The sequence below is a fragment of the Vespula pensylvanica genome, chromosome 15 (assembly GCF_014466175.1).
Source record: "Vespula pensylvanica isolate Volc-1 chromosome 15, ASM1446617v1, whole genome shotgun sequence".
NCBI classification, from domain to species: domain Eukaryota; kingdom Metazoa; phylum Arthropoda; class Insecta; order Hymenoptera; family Vespidae; genus Vespula; species Vespula pensylvanica.
In genome coordinates this window covers 2,800,789-2,823,333 of record NC_057699.1, presented here as the reverse complement: position 1 = coordinate 2,823,333, position 22,545 = coordinate 2,800,789, and the positions used below count along the sequence as shown (strand labels likewise).

Sequence of the window (22,545 nt, the reverse complement as noted above, 5' to 3'; positions counted from 1 at the left end):
CTCTCTCTCTCTGTTTCTTTTCTTCGTGTACACGTTTAACAATTGTATCGGTTATGGCAGCTGGCCTTCTATTTCTTTCTCTTTCTCTCTCTTTCTCCTTCTCTCTTTCTCTCTTCTTTTTTTCCTCCTCTCAGAGCCGGTACGATATTATAAGGGCTCGTATGACCCCATTGTTGGCTTTGCTTTTGATATAGATACGTGGTAGACTTTATAGTAGCGACTACCTACGCTTGCTGCGTCTAGCAAGCTGAACCACCTTTCTCTTTCTCTCTTTTATTCATCGTTTCTAATCGTATAGAAGAATAAAAATAACGTATGTATCTTACCAATGCATTTTCAATCGAGATTAGAACGTTCCACGTTGATTCTTTTTTTTCTTTCATGAAATAATAAAGAAATTTTATATAATCGTTTTCTCGTCGTAGGAAGAAAAAAAATTGATAAATGTAATTTTCTAAGCCGAAGGACGTTATCGATTTGCAAAGTTCTCGTACTCAGAGAGAAGCTTTAATTCCTTCTTACAATCGTCTCTTAATTCAGGAAAATTAATTGAAAGCACAAATCTGGGGAGGAACTCCTTTCTTTTCATAACATTCACCAGGCAACAACAGCAACAGCAACAGCAACCCTCGTCGCCACCACCCTCTTCGTCCAGTGCCGTGCACCACGCTCGTAATTCCTGGTAATTAATAATCTGCAACAAGTAATAATAAAGCCAGTAATCCGGCTGGCTGGCGTCGTGGCAAGCGGCGTTCTTAATTCTAGATAATTAATGCAAAGACAAACAAGAAGGATTAAATCGTCTCTATCTTTCTCTCTCTCCCTCTCTCTTTCTTTCTTCTTTCCTTTCTCCCTTCCTCTCACTCTTTCTCTCTCTCCCTCTCTTATTCGAAATCTTTTCTTTGCAAATCTCTTTCCGATTATTACCGTCGTATCTCGATGTCAAAGATGGCCGACGGAACGAACTGTTTGCCAGAGATTCCAACGAAAATCTCACATTTCCTTTTTAATATATACTTTAATAAGAATTTGTAAATTCGATAAAATTAGTTAATAAGCGTAACATATGAAATATGTTAATTGGATTTTGTTAATTATTTGATCGTTAGATTTTTATCGTTATGTTAAAATATACATATGGCTCTACAAAGTAAATATCTAAATACACAAAATACACATGCAAGGTGTATCGTTTTAGGTTTGAAATGTTTCCTGATTCAACGTAAAGAAAAATCGTAAGGTAGCCTCGTGAAAAGCAAGAACTAGCAAGGAACTCGATAAAAAGGCTTATCGCTGGCACGCTCTCCTCGTACTTGGAAGTTTCAAACGACACGAAAGGGACACGAGCGTCGCGCTCATAAAATCCGTCCAGGTCGTCGCGATTGCGAGCTACCTGAGAGTGAGCGTGATCGAGATCACGCGACACTTCATATACATGTCTAAAAGTACAATATATACGGTTAAAATCCTTCTGTTACGAATTATACGGTAAAATTATTTTTATTAGATACGAGAGGTGAAAGATATTTTTTAAAGGAAACGATCTCGAAAATCACGAGAGTCTAATATACGAACTATTAATATAATTCCAATTGAAATAGATAACACGCAAACGAATCAATTTTTATTTCTTCTTTTAATTTTTTTTTCTTTTTGTAATATTAATGAGAAGAGACAGAGTTTAATATCAAATTGAGTTCGAGTAACTAAAGTCACAATATTATTATCGATGAAAGAAAAAAGAGAAGAAGAAGAAGAAGAGATCGTTTCCTCGACAGGACGATGAGAACGCTTATAGTACGTCTCATAGAAAGGGACAGAAAAGTTGAAGAGAGAGAGAGAGAGAGAGAGAGACGAGGAAAAGGACGAAAGGGCCCATGGCTATAATCATCGAGGCTTCTCGATGGCGAGATACAAATGCAAGTCATCGGGCTCCGTATTGTATCGCAATGGCGCCAGGCTCCTGTTCAGCAAAGAGTCTTCCTTTTTCTTTTCTTTTTTTTTATTTTCTTCTCCCTTTTTGCTACACGTTGATTCTTTTGCGAAAGTTACTTTTTCGTTATTTCCCAAGCGTTACAAATGATTTTATTTGAAGTTCTATAACATCAGAAAACATTCTAATCCTAATTCAAAAAATTGGAATAGCGTATTCTATTGAAAATAATAAAAAATTTAAAGAAAATAAAATACAAGAGTTTATGTTATATAATTATTTGTTAAGAGTTGCCAGACGGTCACATGGTCGATCGATCGATCCTCGTGCCTGACCAACCCTACTCAGATTTTATCGTTTTATATATTCGAAAGAGAAAAGTAGAAGTGGAAGAAAGGTCTTCGAACCTAGTTGCATTTCGAACGTACATACCGTTTTAACTTGCGATAGGAAAATTTTTTTTCAAATTCTCATCCTCTTTTTTCCGTGGCCTTCGAAAGCTTAACTTGTTCTCTTTTGAACAGCAAACTTCGTACCGACGGAAATCGATCGTTCCGGAACGTACCAGTGACCCATATTAAAACAGCTGACTATGCTTGGAACCCGCTTCTTGTTCTTTACCCTCGAACCACCCTCGTAACGGCGGTTACACCCTCCTCGCATACAACACCCCTCGCAAACGTGTCTCCCACGTGCTTCTATAATCCGATCTCTCATCGTTTCCTTTTCCAAAGCTTCACTTTGTTTCATGCATTCTTCCATAAGAAACTCTTTATTCAAAATACTTTTCATTTATATTTTATTTAAAAAAAAAGAGAGAAAAAAATTGATTCACAAAAAATATTTAAAAAAAAAGAGAAATCAATGAATTTGTACGAGATAAAAATAATTTTGCTTAAAAGAACTTTGGACTTGCTTTAAATTCATTTCGCAACCTTGACAATGCAAGACATTTCTATAATAAAATTGTTTCTTTTTTCTTTCTATTTCTTTCTTTTTTCGTTTGATTCTCCTTCTCTTCTCCTCACTCCTCGATTTTAGTGATTCCTCCCGGTAATGGCAAGCACGCACGCTTCTCGATCTTCTTCCTGCATTTAGATGCTCGAACGTTTCGTAGATGCACTCACAAATTGGCGAGATTATGCTAGGGATCGAATCGATCGTCAATGCCAATCGTGATCGACGGATACTACCACCAATACGTTATTCATTTCCTTCGACATCGATCGTGATCTATACGCTTGGGAATGGCCCTTGACAAGCAGTTACAGTTCTTATCGAGTAAATCATCTAGATCGTGAGTAATACGAATACATTTAGATAGATCACGTTCACATTTAGACAGATTTCATATTATACACGATCAACGACCGAGTTGATCAATATTAAAAATCAAATATCTTGAAAAGTAACTAACAATTCTAAAGATCAAGAGCTAACAATTTATTATATTTTTGTTTCTATCTCGTCTGATAATAAGTAGATACACAACGGGTATATGTAGTTATCTTATCTAAAGATCTTGATAGACAGAAAGTTTTCAGAGTCGTTTAGACATTCCTGAAGAATGATCATTCAAACAACCAAGGAGATTTCCACGAGTCGAAGACAACTACTCGTTGGAAATTCTCCCTCGTATACTTCCCCTAGTACTCTCGAAGCAATTACCCTCGAGTGGACACGCGACGTTGTGGATCGTGTCGACGAGAATGTTTCGACCTTTGAAAGACACCTGAATATTGGAGTTTGAAGAAGCTTTAAAGGCACCTATGCGTATTTACGTAAATTTCGAATCCGATCGAAGACGTTTGAAATAACACGCGAGAAACTTGGCGATGTTTGATTGTAATAGTAAGTAGTAGTAGTGGCTGTCACAACGATACTCTTGGTAATTTCGAGTGATTCGTGGACGACGTCAGCGAGCATATCGCACCCCTTTCTCGCGAGAAGGGTTTTCGTGCGCACGCCAGCCACTCTAACTCGTTACACACGGTAATTAAACGACGCACGAGAACCCAAAGAGTAGTAGTAGTATTGGTAATAGTAATGCTAGTATTAGCAGTAGTAGTATTAGGTACGTAGGTAGGTAGGTAGGTAGGTAAGGAAGGTGGTAGTGATGATGGTGGGTAGACGTAAGGGTGTACTTAAGTCGCTGTTAAGACTCTTATTTCTACAAGAAAATGAAAACGGTTGTGAATTTCCTTTATCTGCGATGATTTTTAGCCTCTTAAGTATTATATTATACATTCTGTAGGGGGTTGTTCTCTCTCTTTCTCTCTCTCTTTATATATATATATATATATATATATATATATATATCTACTACATACGTGTAAGAGACGAACAATATGTTACGATTATCTTGTTTGATAATAAAAGAAACATCACGTTCGTTGAATCAAAGACAGTTTTCGATGAAGAAAACTGAAAGGATTGGAATACGAAAGAGGCCTCGTTTTGTTAGGTTCGCGTGCCTTAGAGTTTGGCGTAACGTCGTGCGTCAATCAAAGAGGGCACTTGCTAGGGTTCCTATAGTAATGATCCCTGTACTCCATGTCGAGTCGATCTTACGTACATGGACGCCTGATAGTCCATGATATATCCGCGAAGGGTACCCAGCCCGAGTCAGTCCAATCAGCTCACTCATAGCCAACTCGGCGTTTGCCAGGCGTCAGGCGAACCGAGGAGCCATCTTTACACGCGTTCGCCTCCGCTCGCGTGATGCACGCATGCCTTTGCTTCTTCTTCTTCTTCGTCTTCTTCGTTCTTTCTCTGCCATTTCGTCAACAGTTGCTTGCAGTTGCTTACTTCTCCTTTTATATATATATATATATATATATATATATATATATATATCTACATGTCTCTACTATTCGATAAATTCTGAATCTTACTGAATCGTATCATGCTTTGTAGATTACCTATTAAGTAATAATAGTTAATTACCTGTTCTAAAACTAATAAGAAGAGTTTTTATATAGATATATAATAGATATACAGATATCTATATAAAGATAGAACGATTCAGGAAGAGTTAGAGGAAGAATGTTGAAAATAAAAGAAATAAAAGAAAATAAAAAAAAAAAGAATAAAAAAATAAAAACGTAAAAAAGGAAGATGCATGTTCTAAACAGCATCCACTTTCACGGTAGCACTGAGAAACTCCAGTCGATACAATACACTCCATATTACGCTTTACAATCCAAGCCAATTTAACTTCGATCGAAGTGGAGACGATTCTTTGCAATTTCATCGCTTTCATTCCTCTCTCTCTCTCTCTCTCTCTCTCTCTCTCTCTCTGAATAACACAAGAAGATTCAGAGCCGGTTCTCGATATATTTCGGAAGGCATCGTTCTCTCCTGAAATACGTTCGTATCATTCGAACACGTTCGTTATACACGTCGGAGAGTGTCTCGGCTTTCTTTTCGCCGATTTGATTCGGGATCGTCGATGTTCTCTTTCGCGAAACATGCCGAAGAAGAAGAAGAAGAAGAAGAGGAAGAAGAAGAAGAAGAAGAAGAAGAAACAGACTATTCTCTCTTCGCCATCTTTTTCTCCTTTTCCTTCCCTTTCTTCCTCTTCTTCTTCTTCTTCTCCTTCTTCTTCCAGCATCTTCACGACGGTGCCGTGATAATGAAAGGGCAATTTAGAACGATCCGAGAAACGATTCGACTCGGCGAATCTCCGACGATCGAATCCCTTTGGCCCTCTCATTCAACCCGACGAGAGTCAAAGAGCGATCTCTCTTTCTCTCTCTCTCTCTCTCTGTCTGTCTGTCTCTCTCTCTCTCTCTTACTTTCTTCCTTCTTTCCAAGCTCTCTTCTTCCTCGATAAAAGCGACGATCGACGGTTTCACGCATCCGAGGTAAACGATAAACTTGTGCCTCGGTGACGATAATAATATCTTATTACGAAGCAACACGCGAGCGAGCATTCTATCCGCTATCTCTAACTTGTAACGTTTCGCAAGTATTAGCTAGTTCAAGATCGTCTAAGACGAATCAATTCTAAATATATCTAACCCTTCAATTATTTTATAGAAATATTCGACAATTTTCTTTTGCAAAATTATTAAAGTCTTAAGTACTTAAGTGGATTAAACAGTCTTCGAATATTTCCAAGAGAGATTATCATATTGTTTGTAAATAATAATAATAATAATAATAATAATAGTTATAATAATTGAGAAAAAAGATATTTTACATGTTTCTCACTCTCTCTCTTTCTCTTGATATTTTGTTTTTCATCGATCGCGTGTTTTATTCGCATCTTTCTCTTTCTTGAATGAGAATCGTCTCAAGTGTTTCAAGCGTTCCACCTACGCAGCAAAGAGAGAGAGAGAGAGAGTCTCGATCTCTTCTGAGAGAGGCTCGAGCGATTATTATCGCCTGACACGAGCCATAAAGTACATTTTAATTCGACCGTACCAGCGATATAATAGATAAGAACGGGCCAGCTCGTACGGTACACATACTACGATCCGAGAGACAATCAGAATTGCAAAAACGGACTTGCTTTCTTGATTGGCCGTATAATCGTAAAAATCGATGATTAATCGGAGATGAGGCTTGCGTGAAATGCCGTAGAGAAGAAATTTAATCAATGAGAATATTATATATGTCGCAATAATATATGTATATTATAAAGTGATTGATAATTACACGTATGTACGCATGTCATACGTGTACGTACGTGCGTGCATTTAAAATAATTGGTGTATCGTGCTTTTTACTGATTTTATAAAAAAAAAAAAAGAAAAAAAAGTGATATTATCTATAATATTATTTTTATATAGGTACCGTGTAATAATATAATATACCTATAGGAATTTTGTTAAATCGCACAGTGATTTTCTTCTATCAATAACAAAAGTAACAATAATCGTCGCGTTTGAACTATTCTTAAAATAATTTATCGGAGATAAATAAAGCATATTAAAAATGATTTTTTTTCTTTTCTCGGTCGAGCAGTCACGTCGCAAAGCCGTCCAAGTCGCGATTAACAGCGAATCAACGTTTATACACGTTCCGGTAAATCGTTTTTGATCGCGGCCAGCGTTACGCAAGTTCTGCGGTCGTTTTATCTCGCATCACCCTCACGATTCTTCGAAGTGGCCGATCTCGTGAAAGAGAAAGAGAAAGAGAGAGAAAGAGAAAGAAAGAGAAAGAGAGAGAGAGAGAGAGAGAGAGAGAGAGAGAGACCCGGTTATGAAAGAACGAACCAGTCCAACAGAAAGGAAAGGAAGCAATGTAAGAATTCCGTTGCAGAGAGGGGCATTTCGTGAACGGCAATATTCTGTTGTTTGGTCTACTTGCTCTTTTCTTTTCCAGATTTCTTTTCTCTTCTCTAACTCTCTCTATTTTTTCTTTTTTTCCCCTCTCCTTTTCCTTCTTTTCCTTTCTTTTTATTTATTTCCAGCCCTCTGAATATCTGCAGGATACTATTTTTCATTGGCCTTCTCCTAAAGAGTCGTATTACCTTTTCCTTCCCAATCGTTTTCATCGTTATATCGAATGGATCATAGAATCTCTTTACGAAATCTCTAGATATATATGTATATAATAGGTATATTGCATCAGTCAAAGTAGACAGTCAATAATTAGAGAAACAAGCTAAATGTTGATAAATGAATGTATATTAATCACGTAGTCAAACGTGCTAAAAATAATGAGATTTCAAAGATAGTAGGAGAGATAGAGATAAGGATAGAGACAGAGAGAGAAAGACAATATACTTTTCTAACAAAAGTTTGTAAATAAGTACTTCTTTGATGAAACGATATTTTAGTTTTTGAATAACTGACCTAGCCCGGATTCGGACACACGTTGAACCGGTTTCGAAAAGAGAAAAAGAGAGAGAAGTCTCGTCGGTGTCTACCAACGATGGAAACATGTGTCTTACGTCCTCCTCCCCCTCCTCCTCCCCCTCATCCTCCTCCTTCTTTTCCTTTTCCTCTCACCACCAATCCTTCCTTCTTTTCTCCCTTCAGTATTGCAACGTACGAGCTTATATATATATATATACATACGTATATACATACTTACATACATAAATACATACATATATAAATCCGTAGAACACGGTTGCACAGTGCAATCGCTTGTTTTCGATTTTATCTGCACGATGCTCATAACTCGTGCGTTGCATGCCTATCTACTCATCTCGATTCTTTTCTCTGTCGGCTTACAATTTCCCCTATTTTATTTCTCTCTTTCTCTCATTCTTTCACTCTTACTTTACATTTTATCAGTCACACGAACACTCGCAACTTTAGTTCGAGGTAAAAGAAATGTTCCGTCGTTTCTTTAGTTTCTTTTTTTTTTCTTTTTTTTCTCTCTCTCTCTCTCTCTCTCTTTTTTTTTTAAAGAGATTAATAGTCTTGTAAAACAGAGAAATCCGATGATCTGAACCGAGTTTGTAATTTTTACCAACAATTAGCAATTGAAACATTTTGACAAGAGATGTCAGATAGTATGTATATATCTATATAGATATAGATACAAATATATACATGTATACATATGTATACCCATGTGTCTCTCAATCAACTTGTCCGTTTGTTAATAAGCCGTCGAACGAAGAAGATCAAAAAGAGATAGAGTGTGAGAGAGAGAGGGAGAGAGAGGTCAATCGAACGAGATCGCTCCAGGCGAACTAGAAGCCGTGTTGCAGCCTCCGTTGCTGCTGTATCAGGGATGCTAGTGTAAGTAAAAGCAAGAAAGCTGTAGGTTTGAAGAATAAAATGAGTAAGAGAGAGAGAGAGAGAGAGAGAGAGAGAGAGAGAGAGAGAGAGAGAGAATCTTAAGGAGCGTTCGAGATGTGGGAGATAAAGAAGGAAACGAAAGAGATAGAGATAAAGAGAGAAATAGAAAGAGAAAGAGAGAGAGATAGAGAGAGAGAGAGATAAAGAGAGAAAGAGAGAGCCAGGGAGAGAGAGAGAGAGAGAGAGAGAGAGAGAGAGAGAGAGAGAGAAGGATTGATCGAGGCACGAATATCGATGAATCGAAATGAAAACCAAACAAGTCCTCCCCAATCGACTTCCCAGCACCGTTCTCGCATCCTCCCAGTCCGCCGATAATTGATAGAATAAATTAAATCATTTGTCTTGGCGAGAAATTAAAAAGGTAATTTATATACGCTAAAGAAAGAGACAGAGAGAAGGATGGGCCATATCTCTCTGTTTGCTCTCTCATGCTTCCTGGCAAAGAAAAGACGAACAGAGAGAGGGAGAGAGAGAGGGAGAGGGAGAGGGAGAGAGAGGGAAGACGATGTACATAAATACACCTACGATTATTATAAAGATCGATTATTGTATTTGATGAAAAAGTAAGAGATAGAAATAGAAAGTGAGAAAGAGAGGGAGAGAGGACAAAAATGAGAGTTTGCTTTAATGGAAGGTAACAGAGTAAAAATTGATGTGGATAAAGCAAGTCAGGGTTATTAAAGAAAGAAAGAGAAAGAAAAAGAGAGAAAGAGAGAGAGAGACACTAAATCGAATTGTTCAAAAGAATAGAAAAAAGAGGAAGAGAGAGATCGAGAGATAGAAAAAGAGAGAGATTCCAGTCAGAGACCTCGCTATGATGATTCCTTTTGTTTTTAACTTGGCTTTCGATTTATTCCACGCTGATGAATCAGGTGCGGCTCCTTCTCTCTCTCTCTTTTTCTCTCGTCTACTTCTTCTTGGGACTCTCGAGGTCGAGATTACTTTTGTGGGCGGGTCGCTTTCTGTCAGTGCCTCCGAGGGTTGCGTCCAGGTATAGAAATGCTCTTCTCCTCGTGTGTTCAACGGCGCCGACGTCCTCGTGGTCGCAATCGCCACCACTACCATCAGAATGGACCTTCTTCTTCGTCTACTTCTTCTTCTTCTTTCTTCTTCTTCTCCTCCTCCTCTTTCTCTTTCTCTTTCTCCGTTTCTTTCTCCTTCTTTTCTTTCTCCTTCTTCTTCATCGTCGTCTTCTTCTTGTTCTTGTTCTTCTTCCTTTTCTTTCCTTTTGCTCGTTTCTTTCCTCGCGTCTCCTTTGCTTGATTTAGATTGGAATACGAAATACGAATCCCACTAATTACTCCCTCGTTTTCGAGCCACGATATTGCTCTTATTCCGGTCGACCTCGACGCCGAACTCGATTTTACTCCTCCTCCTCCTCCTTCCTTTTCTTTTTTCTTCTTTTCTGTCTTCTCCTTACCACAAACGTGTCATGTATCGGGTATGCAGAAAATCAAGATGATGCATTCGTTAACGTTGCAGTTTAATTACGGATGAATAACAGACAGAGACAGAGAGAGAGAGAGAGAGAGAGAGAGAGAGAGAGAGAGAGAGAGACAGAGAGACAGAGACAGAGAGACAGAGAGAAAGAAAAAAAAAAGAAAAAAGAAAGAGAATATAAGTGATTACACAATTTCTTTTCGATCATTGAAACTTACGAAGTTTTCTTTTATAAAATAGAAAAAAATTTGACGTCATAAAAATATGTTACATTTTATACGTACACATAGATATTTTGCATGCATGTGCATATGCATCTCGTTTTTTGGCTCTTGCCTGAGAAAACAGACGAGGCCGATCCAGGATGGTCGGCCCGTCAAACGTGGCCTCTCCCCACTTTCTCTCCTTTTCTCTCTCCCCACTCCGTACCCTTTTAAAATCCTCTTCCCCTTCTCGACAACCTTCGCTAGTCTCGCTTTGGACCACCGCCGGTAACTTTCTCCCTACTCCCAATCCAATCGTTCATCCTTCTTCTCTCGAGAAGAGCATCTCTCTCCCTCTCTCTTTCTATTTCGTCGTTATTTATTAGCAATCGTAAGAACGATGCGCCTAAACCAATATCATTAACGGCGCCAACGCCATAGAATACTTATTGGCTTTGCGAACACCGATCGAGAGACGCAAAAGAGTGAGTTTTCTTTTTTATTTTTGTTTCTTTTTTTCTTCTCTTCTTTCTTTCTTTTTTTTTGTTTTCTTATTTTCCCCTCGTTCGTTCTGTCTCTCTCTCTCTCTCTCTCTCTCTCTCTCTCTCTCCCTCTCCCTCTTGAAAAAGATAACATCTTATACCACCATAGTAGTCCTTTCTGAGATCTTAACATATCCATGAACTACGACGTGTTACTTTAGCTTTTTTTTTTATTTTGTTTGTAAAAGCTGTGTTAATTTTGATTGAACAATACAAGATTCGTCAGATTAATAATATGATTAATGGAATATGATAAAAGATCATGTATTTTGAATAATATTTAATCAATTGACCATTACGTATACAATATGTGTTTATGGATAGTAAATGATAATAATTATTTGTGAGATACTTGACGAATACCAATATAATAATACGATAGTATTTTTTTCGAGAATTATAATATTATTGATTATTAAATAAATTTGATCTTATTTAATAGAGAATAAAAAAAGTCTAGAAAACACAAGAAGAGCTTCGATCGAGAAACGTTATCATCTGTGAAAACAAGTCTGTGAAACCAATCGGCTTCTGATATTTATTGTAATTTCAAACACGTGATCTCCATCTTCACATATTCGTTGTAAGCGAAACATAGAAGCGATCAAGTGTTTTGTTTACAACAAAACTGCTCCATGAAATATTGTCTGTAAACGGAGTCTATACTCTCTCCATCATGATTCTACCGATTCTCTTGAACCCGTAAAGACTTTCGATTAAATCATTGATCAAAGAACTGTCTACATGGAATCATTTAAAATTTAACAAATCGTTTAACAACAATCTCGAATGATTGACTCGACGAAAACTAAGTTTAGGTATTCGTGAAATTTTAAGTACTTATGCACCTATACGAAGATATTTTTTTTAGGAAATATTTCATTTGTTTTTATTTTATTTTATTTTATTTTTAATTATAACAAATATACATAGATATGTATGTATATGTATACTATAACTTCATTAGAAAAGAAAACCCATAGAAAATATTTTCAAAGCGATCGAATAAGAGACGAATTATTTATTTGTATTCGTTTTGTCGAAGTAATACGAACTCGAAAAATCGACAAACAAAAAAACAGTCTCCATTCTCGAGAAGCAGCAGCGACGGACGATTTGTTCGCGCCGCGGGAGTCCGGCTTAACGAAAATAAGCTAACTTCTCACATAATTCATTGGGTTGGACTTCGGTTTAGGCCCGAAGCTCTTACAGCCTCCTTTTTCACCACACCGAACGAATACAAATAGAAATCATTAATGGTTTTCTGTTTCAACGTGTTCGAACCAAACGATAATGATTCGTTAATGATTCCACGCGTACTATACATTAGTACGGTTAAGTTTGAACCATTTCCCTTTGCCCTTTGAAAATAGAACTTTGTACTTTAGTGGTTTTAGTTCTCTCTTTTACTATACGTAGATAGGTAGGTAATACATATGTACAAAGTAACTTGGATCGTGACGGAACACGCGTTGATGGAACAAACGAAATTTCACGCGGATTAGTTAAACGATTCACTGAAACACTGGCCGGAGTGTGTTCACAAAAGAGAAACCAGCAGGCATAATAGTATAATAAAACGTAGCTCGTGGAAAACTCATTTCAGTTAGAAAGCATTAAATATATTCTTTCTGTTTCCTATATTTTTTTTTCTACGATCTTGATACACATGTGTGCGTGTGTGTCTATTTGTGCGCTGTGTGTATATATCTAATCCTAATAATAATAACAAGAGAAAGAAGAGAAGAATTTTTAGATCAACGTTAAACTGTTTTATGAGTGAATTTGTATTTTTTCTTTCGCCCGATGAGAAAAAGAAGGATCGATCGAAACGGGACATACGGTTCTATTCTATTCTAGACACGAAACGTAAAGTCGGGGTGACGAAGTAGATACGAGTTTTCCTTTGCTGTTTTTTTCTATATTTTTTTTCTAAACCAAAGTATATGTGTGTATGTGCGTGCGTAGGTAATAGAAAGAGAGAGAGAGAGAGAGAGAGAGAGAGAGAGAGAGAGAGAGAGAGAGAGAGAGAGATACAGAGAAGGAGTCGTATCGATCAATGACACAAACGTTTTGTACAATACGACCCCGTTTCTTTATTACAGTCATCAGTCATTCGGTATAAATATTAAATTCGCTAAAAAACTCAACTAGTCGCATAGGAAGGAGGGGAGAAAGGGAGGGAGTTTAGAACGGGACGGGAGGGAGGGTTGAAGTTGCAACGTCAGCCGTATCTACAAAAGGCAGACGGAGGAGCAGCTGACCGATAGCGTCGATTGCTGGATGATGGGGTTCCCGATATTCCAAATATTTTTTCCGTCTATCCAAAGATTCTAAGGGATCGACGAAAACGATTTTGATCCTTAAAAAAAAAAGACAATGTATTTACGTACGTACATAGGTACTTATTTTATTTATGTATACATGTTTACGATGTTAAGTACGTTTAACTTTAAGGACATTCGAGTCGTGTTTACTTCATGTTATGCGTAATGATATGTTTCTATTTGACCTTTGTTCAAAGACGAGATTAATCTCAGTACGTATTCGACATCGTAACAGATCACACGGTTATTCGTGAGTGTTAGTTATATAACATAGAAATATCGTTAGTTTCGTTGATTGCGTAGAAATAGATTATTACAATTTGAGATTTTAATTAATTATTATATAATTATACGAATTATATTTAATGTTATTTCGTTATATAGAAATTTCGCGGTACAAGGAAATATATACGATTTTGTTAAGTTTTAAGTGAGTGTTTCGGTCGAATATCGAAATTTGATAATCTTTCGTTCGTTAAATAGTTATTTTTTCTCGACAATACCGTACCAAATACTCGTCCAGGTGTTATTCCAAGTGAAGTATTTCAATTATTAAAGAACATGTCGTGGACGTCTTGAAGAGGTAAGTGGACACATAGTATGCGTAGTATAAGAACGTTATTAGAGATGTAAGAGAGAAAGGAAAAAGAATGAAAGAAAGAAAGAAAGAAAGAAAGAAAGAAAGAAAGAAAGAAAGAAAAGAAGTAAGGAACGAACGAACGGATGGCATCGAGACTCGATGGAGACGAGGGAGATCATTGTTGAAGAGGTGTAGGAACAAAACTTATTTTGCGAACGAAGTATAGGCAAGGGTTTCAACAGCTATTGTCACCGTCTGTCGCTGACGATAATGAAGAGCAAAATTGTGTGTATGTGTGTGTGTGTGTGTGTGTGTGAGAGAGAGAGAGAGAGAGAGAGAGAGAGACAGAGAAAGAGAGAAGTGAGGAACACTTTGGATGATTCTCTCTTTCTTTCTTCTGATCAAAAAGAGTACTTGTAACGAGAAGGATCACCGGCTGTTTAGAGACAAAAGAGATCCTTTTAGAAAACTTGTAATTGTCCCACGTAAGCCCATGAATTTTCCTCGTGCTCTCTCTCTCTCTCTCATATTTTGGTTCTTTCTTTCTTTCTCTCTCTCTCTCTTCCTCTTTCCTTTTTTTTTTCGTTACCCAACTCACATTATTATATTTCTTTCTTTATTATTCTTCGCCAAATGGCCGACGAATCCGATGGCAGACGATCGAATCTATTTTACCGCCTCCAAAGGAGGCGGAGTCTTTCTCCTGATGCATTTCGAAAAGGGTGCTAAAGCGTCCTAGGGGTGCTTTCGTCACGTGACGTACTTCATAGGTGGGCTCAAACCCCCCTCTTAATAATCGAGCCATACGCGTTCGTTCACATGATTTCTCACTATAAAGATTTTATCTTTTATAGTTTCATATTATCTAATCTTTCGCTTTTTTTTATTATTTTTTCTTTTTCACAGAAGGAGGGTGGGGGAAGGGGTGAGTTAGAGATTGTATAAAAATATTAGAATTTTTTTGAAATTCTCATCTACGTAAGTAGGAACATACAGGAAAAAAGTATTATGATGGAGAGGAACGCGCATCCTCTTAACACCTCGGTAAATAATCGCTTTTGTAGGCATATATGTATGTATACTCTCGAGCACAATGAGACTTAGCATTAATTAACGAATAAATTAGCATCGCTGAGCTTGGCGAACTGCAGTGATTACATTTTAATGATACCGACTATCAAGAAGGAACAGTAACAAGAGCAGTAGCAATAGCAACGATTCGTGTTTCTCTCTCTCTCTCTTTTTCTCTTGTTCTGCATCTACCTATCTGTCTATCCATCTCTTTCTTTATAGAGTAAAGGTATATATATATTTTTTTCTTTTTATTATTTTCTTCCTCTTCCTATCAAAAAGGAAACATAGTTTATATCGCCAACGAGGGAGTTATGTACAACAACACATCATTTCTATCCATAATTAGTTGCGTTACAATTTTATGTGTTGAAATCATTTATATATTTATTTAATATCTAATTAAATTTTTTACTTACATTAAATCAATGTTAACAGGAACGAGAAAAATTCAACTAAGTATTTCGTCGACGTTCCTATCTTTATCCAAGTAGTAATTTGTCAATGTCGTAATTTTTTTTTTTGTAATATTCTTTTCGCAAACAAAATTATGAAAGACGTATAGAAAATTTGTTAGATAATCAACGTTTAAACAATCATTAAAGAAGATAAATTTTTTTCTTTGTCGAATATAACATTTTTTTTAAATATCTCTCGTATCTTTATTTTAAATATATGAGAAAATTGTCAAGGAGTAATTAGCGATTAGCTTTACCATCCATAAGACTTGTCGCTTTTCCTCTGGTCTCTCTCTCTCTCTCTCTCCCTCTCTCTTGGTGGGCCCTCTCGAAGGGCCACGTCGCGGAGGGAGACTCAAGAGGGCCGGAATTGCATGTCAGCGATATTGCACGCTGCATTATGCATTATGTATGCGAGTACGATGCCGCTTTCACGCTCGAACGTATTCTACGTAGGTACGTACATACGTATCTACTAACGTAGATACGTATGTTACGCGTCGTTGAACGTTTCGTTAAGTAAAGGCGATCAAAATGGCCACAATATACTCGTCTTGCACGATCTTTATGGTATTCGGTATTAGAAATGCGTTTAAGATCATCTTTAAGGCCAAGGTCATTGTTTCTAATTTTTTTCATTTTCATTTTAATTCGATTGTAATAGATATATCAATGTATTTTATACATGTATTAGAATTAAATGATTAATAGAATGTTAGTATTAATATACTCTTGTAATAACAACATTGTTTAAATATATGTGTATATATATATATATATATATATATATATATATGTTGACGAGCACATAAAAAGTTATTTTCATAACATTGGCAGCTAAACCTTGAAACAAATATTTTACTTTCGAAAAAAATAATCGTATATATATGTGTGTGTGCGTGTATAGATAGCAAACCACATTTACGTACATAAATAATTTTATTTTTCTTCTTCCTTTTTTTCAAGTTTATTCACTCGAGAGATTAGATAGGATGAGTCGGTTTAGTGGCGTTATAGCAATGAATTTTTACATTTGTACATACGTACATAGATACATAGATATCGGAGAGTTCAACTATATTCACTCGACTTATTAATTGCATCGCGTGATTATTTCAATTATTATTATTATTATAATTATTATGACCATTACTTACTATTTCCAGATACATTGAATAATGAAAAATTCACGGAAATGTTAGTCCTTGTTTTTTTAATATTACTATAGTAACTTTTACATATATATATTCATGAAGATCTTACAATTGGATAAACAAAGTGAATCATTCATTTCTGTTAATAGAGCATTTGCACTACGTTAAAATGAAACTTTATTGATCGAGGAAAAAAACATGAAGGAGAAAGAGAAAGAGAAAGAGAGAGAAATAAGAGAGAGAGAGAGAGAGAGAGAGAGAGAGAGAGAGAGAGAGAGAGAGAGAGAGAGAGAGAGAGAGAGAGAGATGGATAGATATAAACCAAGCAGATAAGACAACGACGTATGTGATTTTTACGACGGTGTGAAGAAGGTAGCAAAGTTACGGTGTTAACGATTAAACTATAGATAAAAGTTGGACGTATATTGTATTTATACCGTGTTACATTTACATGAAAGGAAGAGACAGATATAAAGAAAAATAAAAGAGAGAGAGAGAGAGAGAGAGAGAGAGAAAGACTTGACATCTAATAATTCTCGAGTTTTTCCACCAACTTAGATCTGAAATCAGAATTCTTTCGTGTGAAATCTACAATCTTTCTCTTTTTCTCTCTCTCTTTCTCTCTCCCTATATCCTTTTTTCGATTATAAACGTTCTCATACTTGTTCACATACGAATATACATATAAAACTATGTATAGGTATGTACATACGTACATATGTAGTTATGCATATAACGATCACTGGTAAAAATCAACGTCACAGTTGATTCTCGAGTATGAATATGTAAATAGTGTTTTATAGTCGTAGGACATGGAAGACGGGACTGGGAACGATAACATTTTTATTACGAGTTAATTTCATCTTAATACCGGCAACGATTCATTAAAAAAAACGTGAAATCCTCATATGTGCGAATATAGTAAACGAAAAGCATTTTAAAAAGTAACTAATAAGTACTTATCTACTGGCACGTGGCCTTAAGGTAATATTCAAATTATTTTACGATATATTGGACATTTATAAATATTTTTCTTTTATTTTTTTGCCTTCTTTTTCCTTTTTCTTTTCTTTTTTTAACTACAAATATGTTAAATAAATTAGAAATAAAGAAGATAAATAATAATTTTTTAGAGATACGAATACAAAAGGGAAGTTGAAATTAAGTAATGAATAGTGAATTTTTTTCATTTTTAAAACAATATATTTTTTCTATTAAACAAATTAGAAAAGAAAAATAAATAATATTTCGTAAGTTTATATACGTATGAAAAAAAATTAAAATCGCCAAAGAATCGAATTAATCGTCGAAACGTAATAAGGATTTCGTCGTATAACAAATATCCATAACTTATCAAATATTTATAAAAGAAGCTTGTCGAAATAGAATAACAATGTTATAAAAATGGGAGCAAACAAATTATCTCGATAAATGTTATATCCGACAAATAGAATTTAATCGGAAAGACGCGTGCGTATTCGTCCGTCGGGTGCGTAGATAAGTAGAAAATTGCTCAGATAAACGAAAGTAACTACTTTGAAATATTTTTCTACAAATAATCAATACATTTGAGGATGATAGTGGAAGGTATTACGTCGACAGATTAGCATTCGAAGTTATATCCATGTTTTCCTTTTTTTATCTGCGATAAAAGGGATTATTTCGTCAATGTATGGCCCTTGCCCCTTGGCATCGAATCATCGAACGGTAAGATTAGAACAAATGGTTTTATGAACAAATGGTTTTTATGAACAAATGGTCCATGGTTATGCGTTCTTTTCTCTCTTTCTGTCTCACTCCGTCTATCTATCTTTTTTTCTTTTTCAATCTCTTTCTTTCTCTCTCTCTCTCTCTTTCTATCTTACTAGTGTTCACGTACCGTGCGCGAAGGTTCTTAAGATCTTAAGTGCAACACAGGCCCTGGGAGTTATGGTAACCGTAAATAATCCCACGACTACGGTAATGGCAATACCTGAGCACCGAGGCATCGTGATTGTGCACGCCGCTACGTACAGCTATTTACCCGAGCCGAGCAACGACGCTTCTTCTCTCTTTCGTTCTTTCGTACTTTCGAGATTTCAGATAGAAACGAGGAGCGTGTTATTAGACGAGGTTCTTTCTTCTACACAGTCGCATACTTATCTCCCCTTTCCTCTCTTCACCCTTGAATCTCGATTTTTCTATCGAGGATCAATAGTTATTTCTTTCTTTCATCTTTATTTTTCCTTCTTTTTTTCTTTTTTCTCCTTCTCCTCCTCCTCCTCCTCCTCCTTCTTCTTTCTTTTTTCTTTAATTTTTTTTCTGTCTTTTTTTTTTTTTTATTTCATCATGCCAATTATCTCGAGATTGGATGATATCTCTTTTTAAGTATTCTCCTATGGGTAAAAGCATCGTAGTATCTCGACGATTTTAATACACGGTCTTTTATTTTTTTAAATGCATAATTCGAGAAATATATATTATCCGTGTATTAGATAGAAACACGTTATAACGATAAGAAAAACAAAAAGAAAAAAAAATTTCGAGCTTCGTGAAACTTATGTTCGTTTAATAATTGTTATACGTTATTACAGTACCATTACAATACAGTAAAGTATCTTTATCGTTAAAATTTCCGTTCGGGTACGCACGGCTGTACCTGAAAGATTATGTAATGTCGGCCCCACGGGGAGAACGGTAGCATCCAAACGCATAATCGCACCGCGGGTGTCATCTTGCATTTAAAAAGGTGCCCAATTTCTCGCCCCCAAAGTTCTCGACGGGTGGCAAGGGGTAAAAGACGTAGGGGAGGATATTTCGTTGCGTAACTTAGAGGACACACTCGCCATCGATGTTTCTGCCCTTCTCTTAAATGCCTTCTAAACCTATCTCTCTCTCTCTCTATCTGTCTCTCTCTCTTTCGCTCTCTCGAAATTATTTACGCCCCGATTATCACACTAAATGGGTCTTCGCTGGATTTTACGCATCCCCGAATTATTTGAGATACGTTCGGGAAAAAGAGAGACACAGTAGCAACGAGAAGAGAGAAGGGTCGCTATTGACGCAAAGCCCTTGCGCTTGATCTTACCGTTCCTCTGCTTTTCGCGAGAATAGAGAAAGTTTTTTTTTCCTGTTTCTCTCTCTTCATTTTTTTTGTTTCCTTTTTTTCTTCCTTTTTCTCTCTTTTTTTTCTTTTTCCAATTCACGTCCTGCATCCCAGTAGCCTCTTCTTTTCGATATTTTTATTTATTAAATAAAAGTATTGACCGCGAATTTTTATATAAAATCGATATCTTCTATATCATCGTTTCTTTGTAATATGCGCATGTAATATATACATATACCGAACGGGATAATTAATATTTAAGATTTTTGTTGTTGTTGTAATATCAATAATGTTATTAATAATTTGATTATACATTCTGTTTATATATTGTAATACACGATGAAAATAATCTTATTATAACGAGTTCGCAGAAATATATTTTAACTTCGTGATATAAAATGAATTACGATGGTAATTATTAAAAGACATTTTGTTAATAAGTACTTACTTCGACGAGTGGGAACGAAAAGTGGCATGTACGTACGTGCTCTCGCAGAAAGAAATAATCGTTTTCTTGTCAGTTTCCGTCGGCAGGAAACGGAAGGTATTTATAAAAGCGAGCTGACACGATCGGAGAAAAAGTATGTATGTACGTTAAGTGCAATTAAGAGAGAGTTCCATTTCATTTCTACGAGTCCATAACGAGACATGGAAAGAAATAATAATAAAAAAAAGAGGGTTACTTATACTCGTGTTAAGTGATAAGAACAAATTATAAATGACTATCTCGTTAATTACCAAGTCATTTTTATCGAAACAACGTCTCATTTAACTTAACATTTTCAAATCTCACGCTAACACGAATAATTATATATATATATACAACGTTTATTTTATTGTTAAAATTAATTAAATATTTTTATTATTACCTTATTGTAATATTATGTAATATCCTTTTTCTTTTTAGAAATCACAAGAAATTAGTTATCGCATTCGTGACCGAGAATTATTGTGATCGAAAATTGGCTAGTGTGTTACTACACATAGGTTCATAGTTTATTCAAATTTTTTTTTTTAATCATCTTCGTTCATTTTATTCGTGACTCGTGATTTTAGTTTCCGTTGGAAGTGCTTTGAAAAACATTCATTCTCGGTCCATTGGGAAAATTATTCCAGTTAGTAGATCCACGAGCCACGGTAATAGGAATTGTGAACACGCGAGATTAAACGAGATATCGCTTCAAATAGCTATCTCTCGAATATGAACGTTTCGTTTCAGAGTAATATACATATACATATAAATATATATATACATATATAAATATACATACATATATATATATATATATATATCACGATATCATTTTTTCCCTTGAGGGTGGCAGATCTTAGCGCAATAATCACGTTTAAAACGCATTCGTTTCAATTTCTTCGTCATTCAAGCAGCCAAAGAGACTTTCCTCTCTTTATTCAGCCGGGCGAGAGATGAAATGGAAATGCAATAAAAAGTTGTAATCGAGAGAGAGAGAGAGAGAGAGAGAGAGAGAGAGAGAGAGAGAGAGAGAGAGAGAGAGAGAAAGGGAATCGTATAGTCAGTTACTCGAAGGGGAGCAAAAGAGCAAAGCAGAGAGATTATTAGACTTCGAGTTTTATCTTTTATTTTATTTTCTTTTTTCTTTCTTTCTCTCTTTTTCTTCTTTTTCTTTTTTTCTATTATTTCCTTCTCAAGCGAAAACGCATTCGACACGGAATAAAGTAATGGACGGGGCTGTTATTATTCGAGCATGAACGTCCTCGAGGCAGCTACAACTTTTCTCCCTTTTATACACCCATAGTGAGTTTTAAAAAAAATCTCCATAGGATAATTTCGTTTTCTATTTGTTAAAAGTTTAGTATTATTTTTAATCGGATAGTTTTGTTATATTTCTTTAAAAGATCTATATACGTACATATTTATATAACGTATTTTATTTAATTAGATATAGTATAAGTATATCTTGAAGATTTATACGTATTGTTTTTTTTTCTTTTTTTTATATATAAAATTAAAAGAATATTCTTCTTTTCATTAAAAGATCGGAAAATCATTTGAAGTTTTACCAAGTATTCGACGGAAAACAAATATGATACTCGATCAAATTCATCGAGGAATCAACGATGAAAATAACGAAATTCACGATAGAAATTGAAAAATGGAAAATCGAACGAAGTCATTGCTCTCGTGAACGATTCGACTGATAGAAAAGGATGTAGGGTGTAGGGATGAGCTTTGTACAATTCGATTTGCTAAGGGTCGAGAGGTCGATTCCTCACATCGTGAGTCAGAAATTGAAATATCTGTCGATATTGGGAAATAAAATGAACCGCATATTTCCTTCCTGTGACTCGTAGGTGATGGTTATTTTAGATGATAGATCTCTTTCATAGCTATCTCTCTATTTTTTCCTCCTCTCTCTCTTTCTCTCTCTCTCTCTCTCTCTCTTTCTCTCGTTCTTTTTTCGTAAAGAAGAAGAAGAAAAGAAATGTCGTAAGGCAAAGTTACGCGAGCGAACTCAGCCGTTTTACCGCGTCGTAATTTATTCAAGGGTACCCTGCAATTAGCGGCCTGCCTGAAATGTAATATCCTGCTATCGTCGCGTTCTCCGGATTCCATTTATCGCAACGAGACGTTTTGCTATTCTCGTGAAAATACTAGAACTTTTGATGGATTTTACTGGATTTACAAAAAGGGATTTTCAGAGAGAACTGCAGAAATTTTTTCTCTTTGTGGAAAATAAAACATTTTTTTTTATTTGCATTTGTGCAAGCTTTCTCTAATATATATGTATATTAATCGAATTGTAAACATTAATTTATAAACAATTTTATTTTTCTTTATAGTAAATTGTAATGTGTCATGTTGTTCTTAAAATACTAATAAATCGAAAGAATTCAAAAGTGTTTATTTAGCTTAATGGTCTAAGGCATCATTTCCACGTTACGAGATGCCAGGTTCGAATCCCCGTCAATCGTCATACGTAAAAAAAAAAAAAAAAAAAAAAAAAAAAA

The 22,545-nt window shown here is 35.6% G+C and overlaps 1 protein-coding gene across 12 annotated transcripts in view; it reads left to right on the top strand.

Annotated features, from left to right (window-relative positions):
- The window catches only part of LOC122634677 (dachshund homolog 2), a 215,764-nt gene that overhangs the window by 6,295 nt on the left and 186,924 nt on the right, over nucleotides 1-22,545 (top strand). For 2 of the 12 annotated variants that reach the window (XM_043823842.1, XM_043823845.1), the window contains exon 2: nucleotides 16,842-16,844. The exons of the other annotated variants lie outside the window; for them this stretch is intronic. In XM_043823842.1, coding sequence (XP_043679777.1) covers nucleotides 16,842-16,844 — 3 coding nt within the window. The remainder of the gene's footprint in view (nucleotides 1-16,841; nucleotides 16,845-22,545) is intronic. 12 annotated transcript variants of the gene reach the window in all.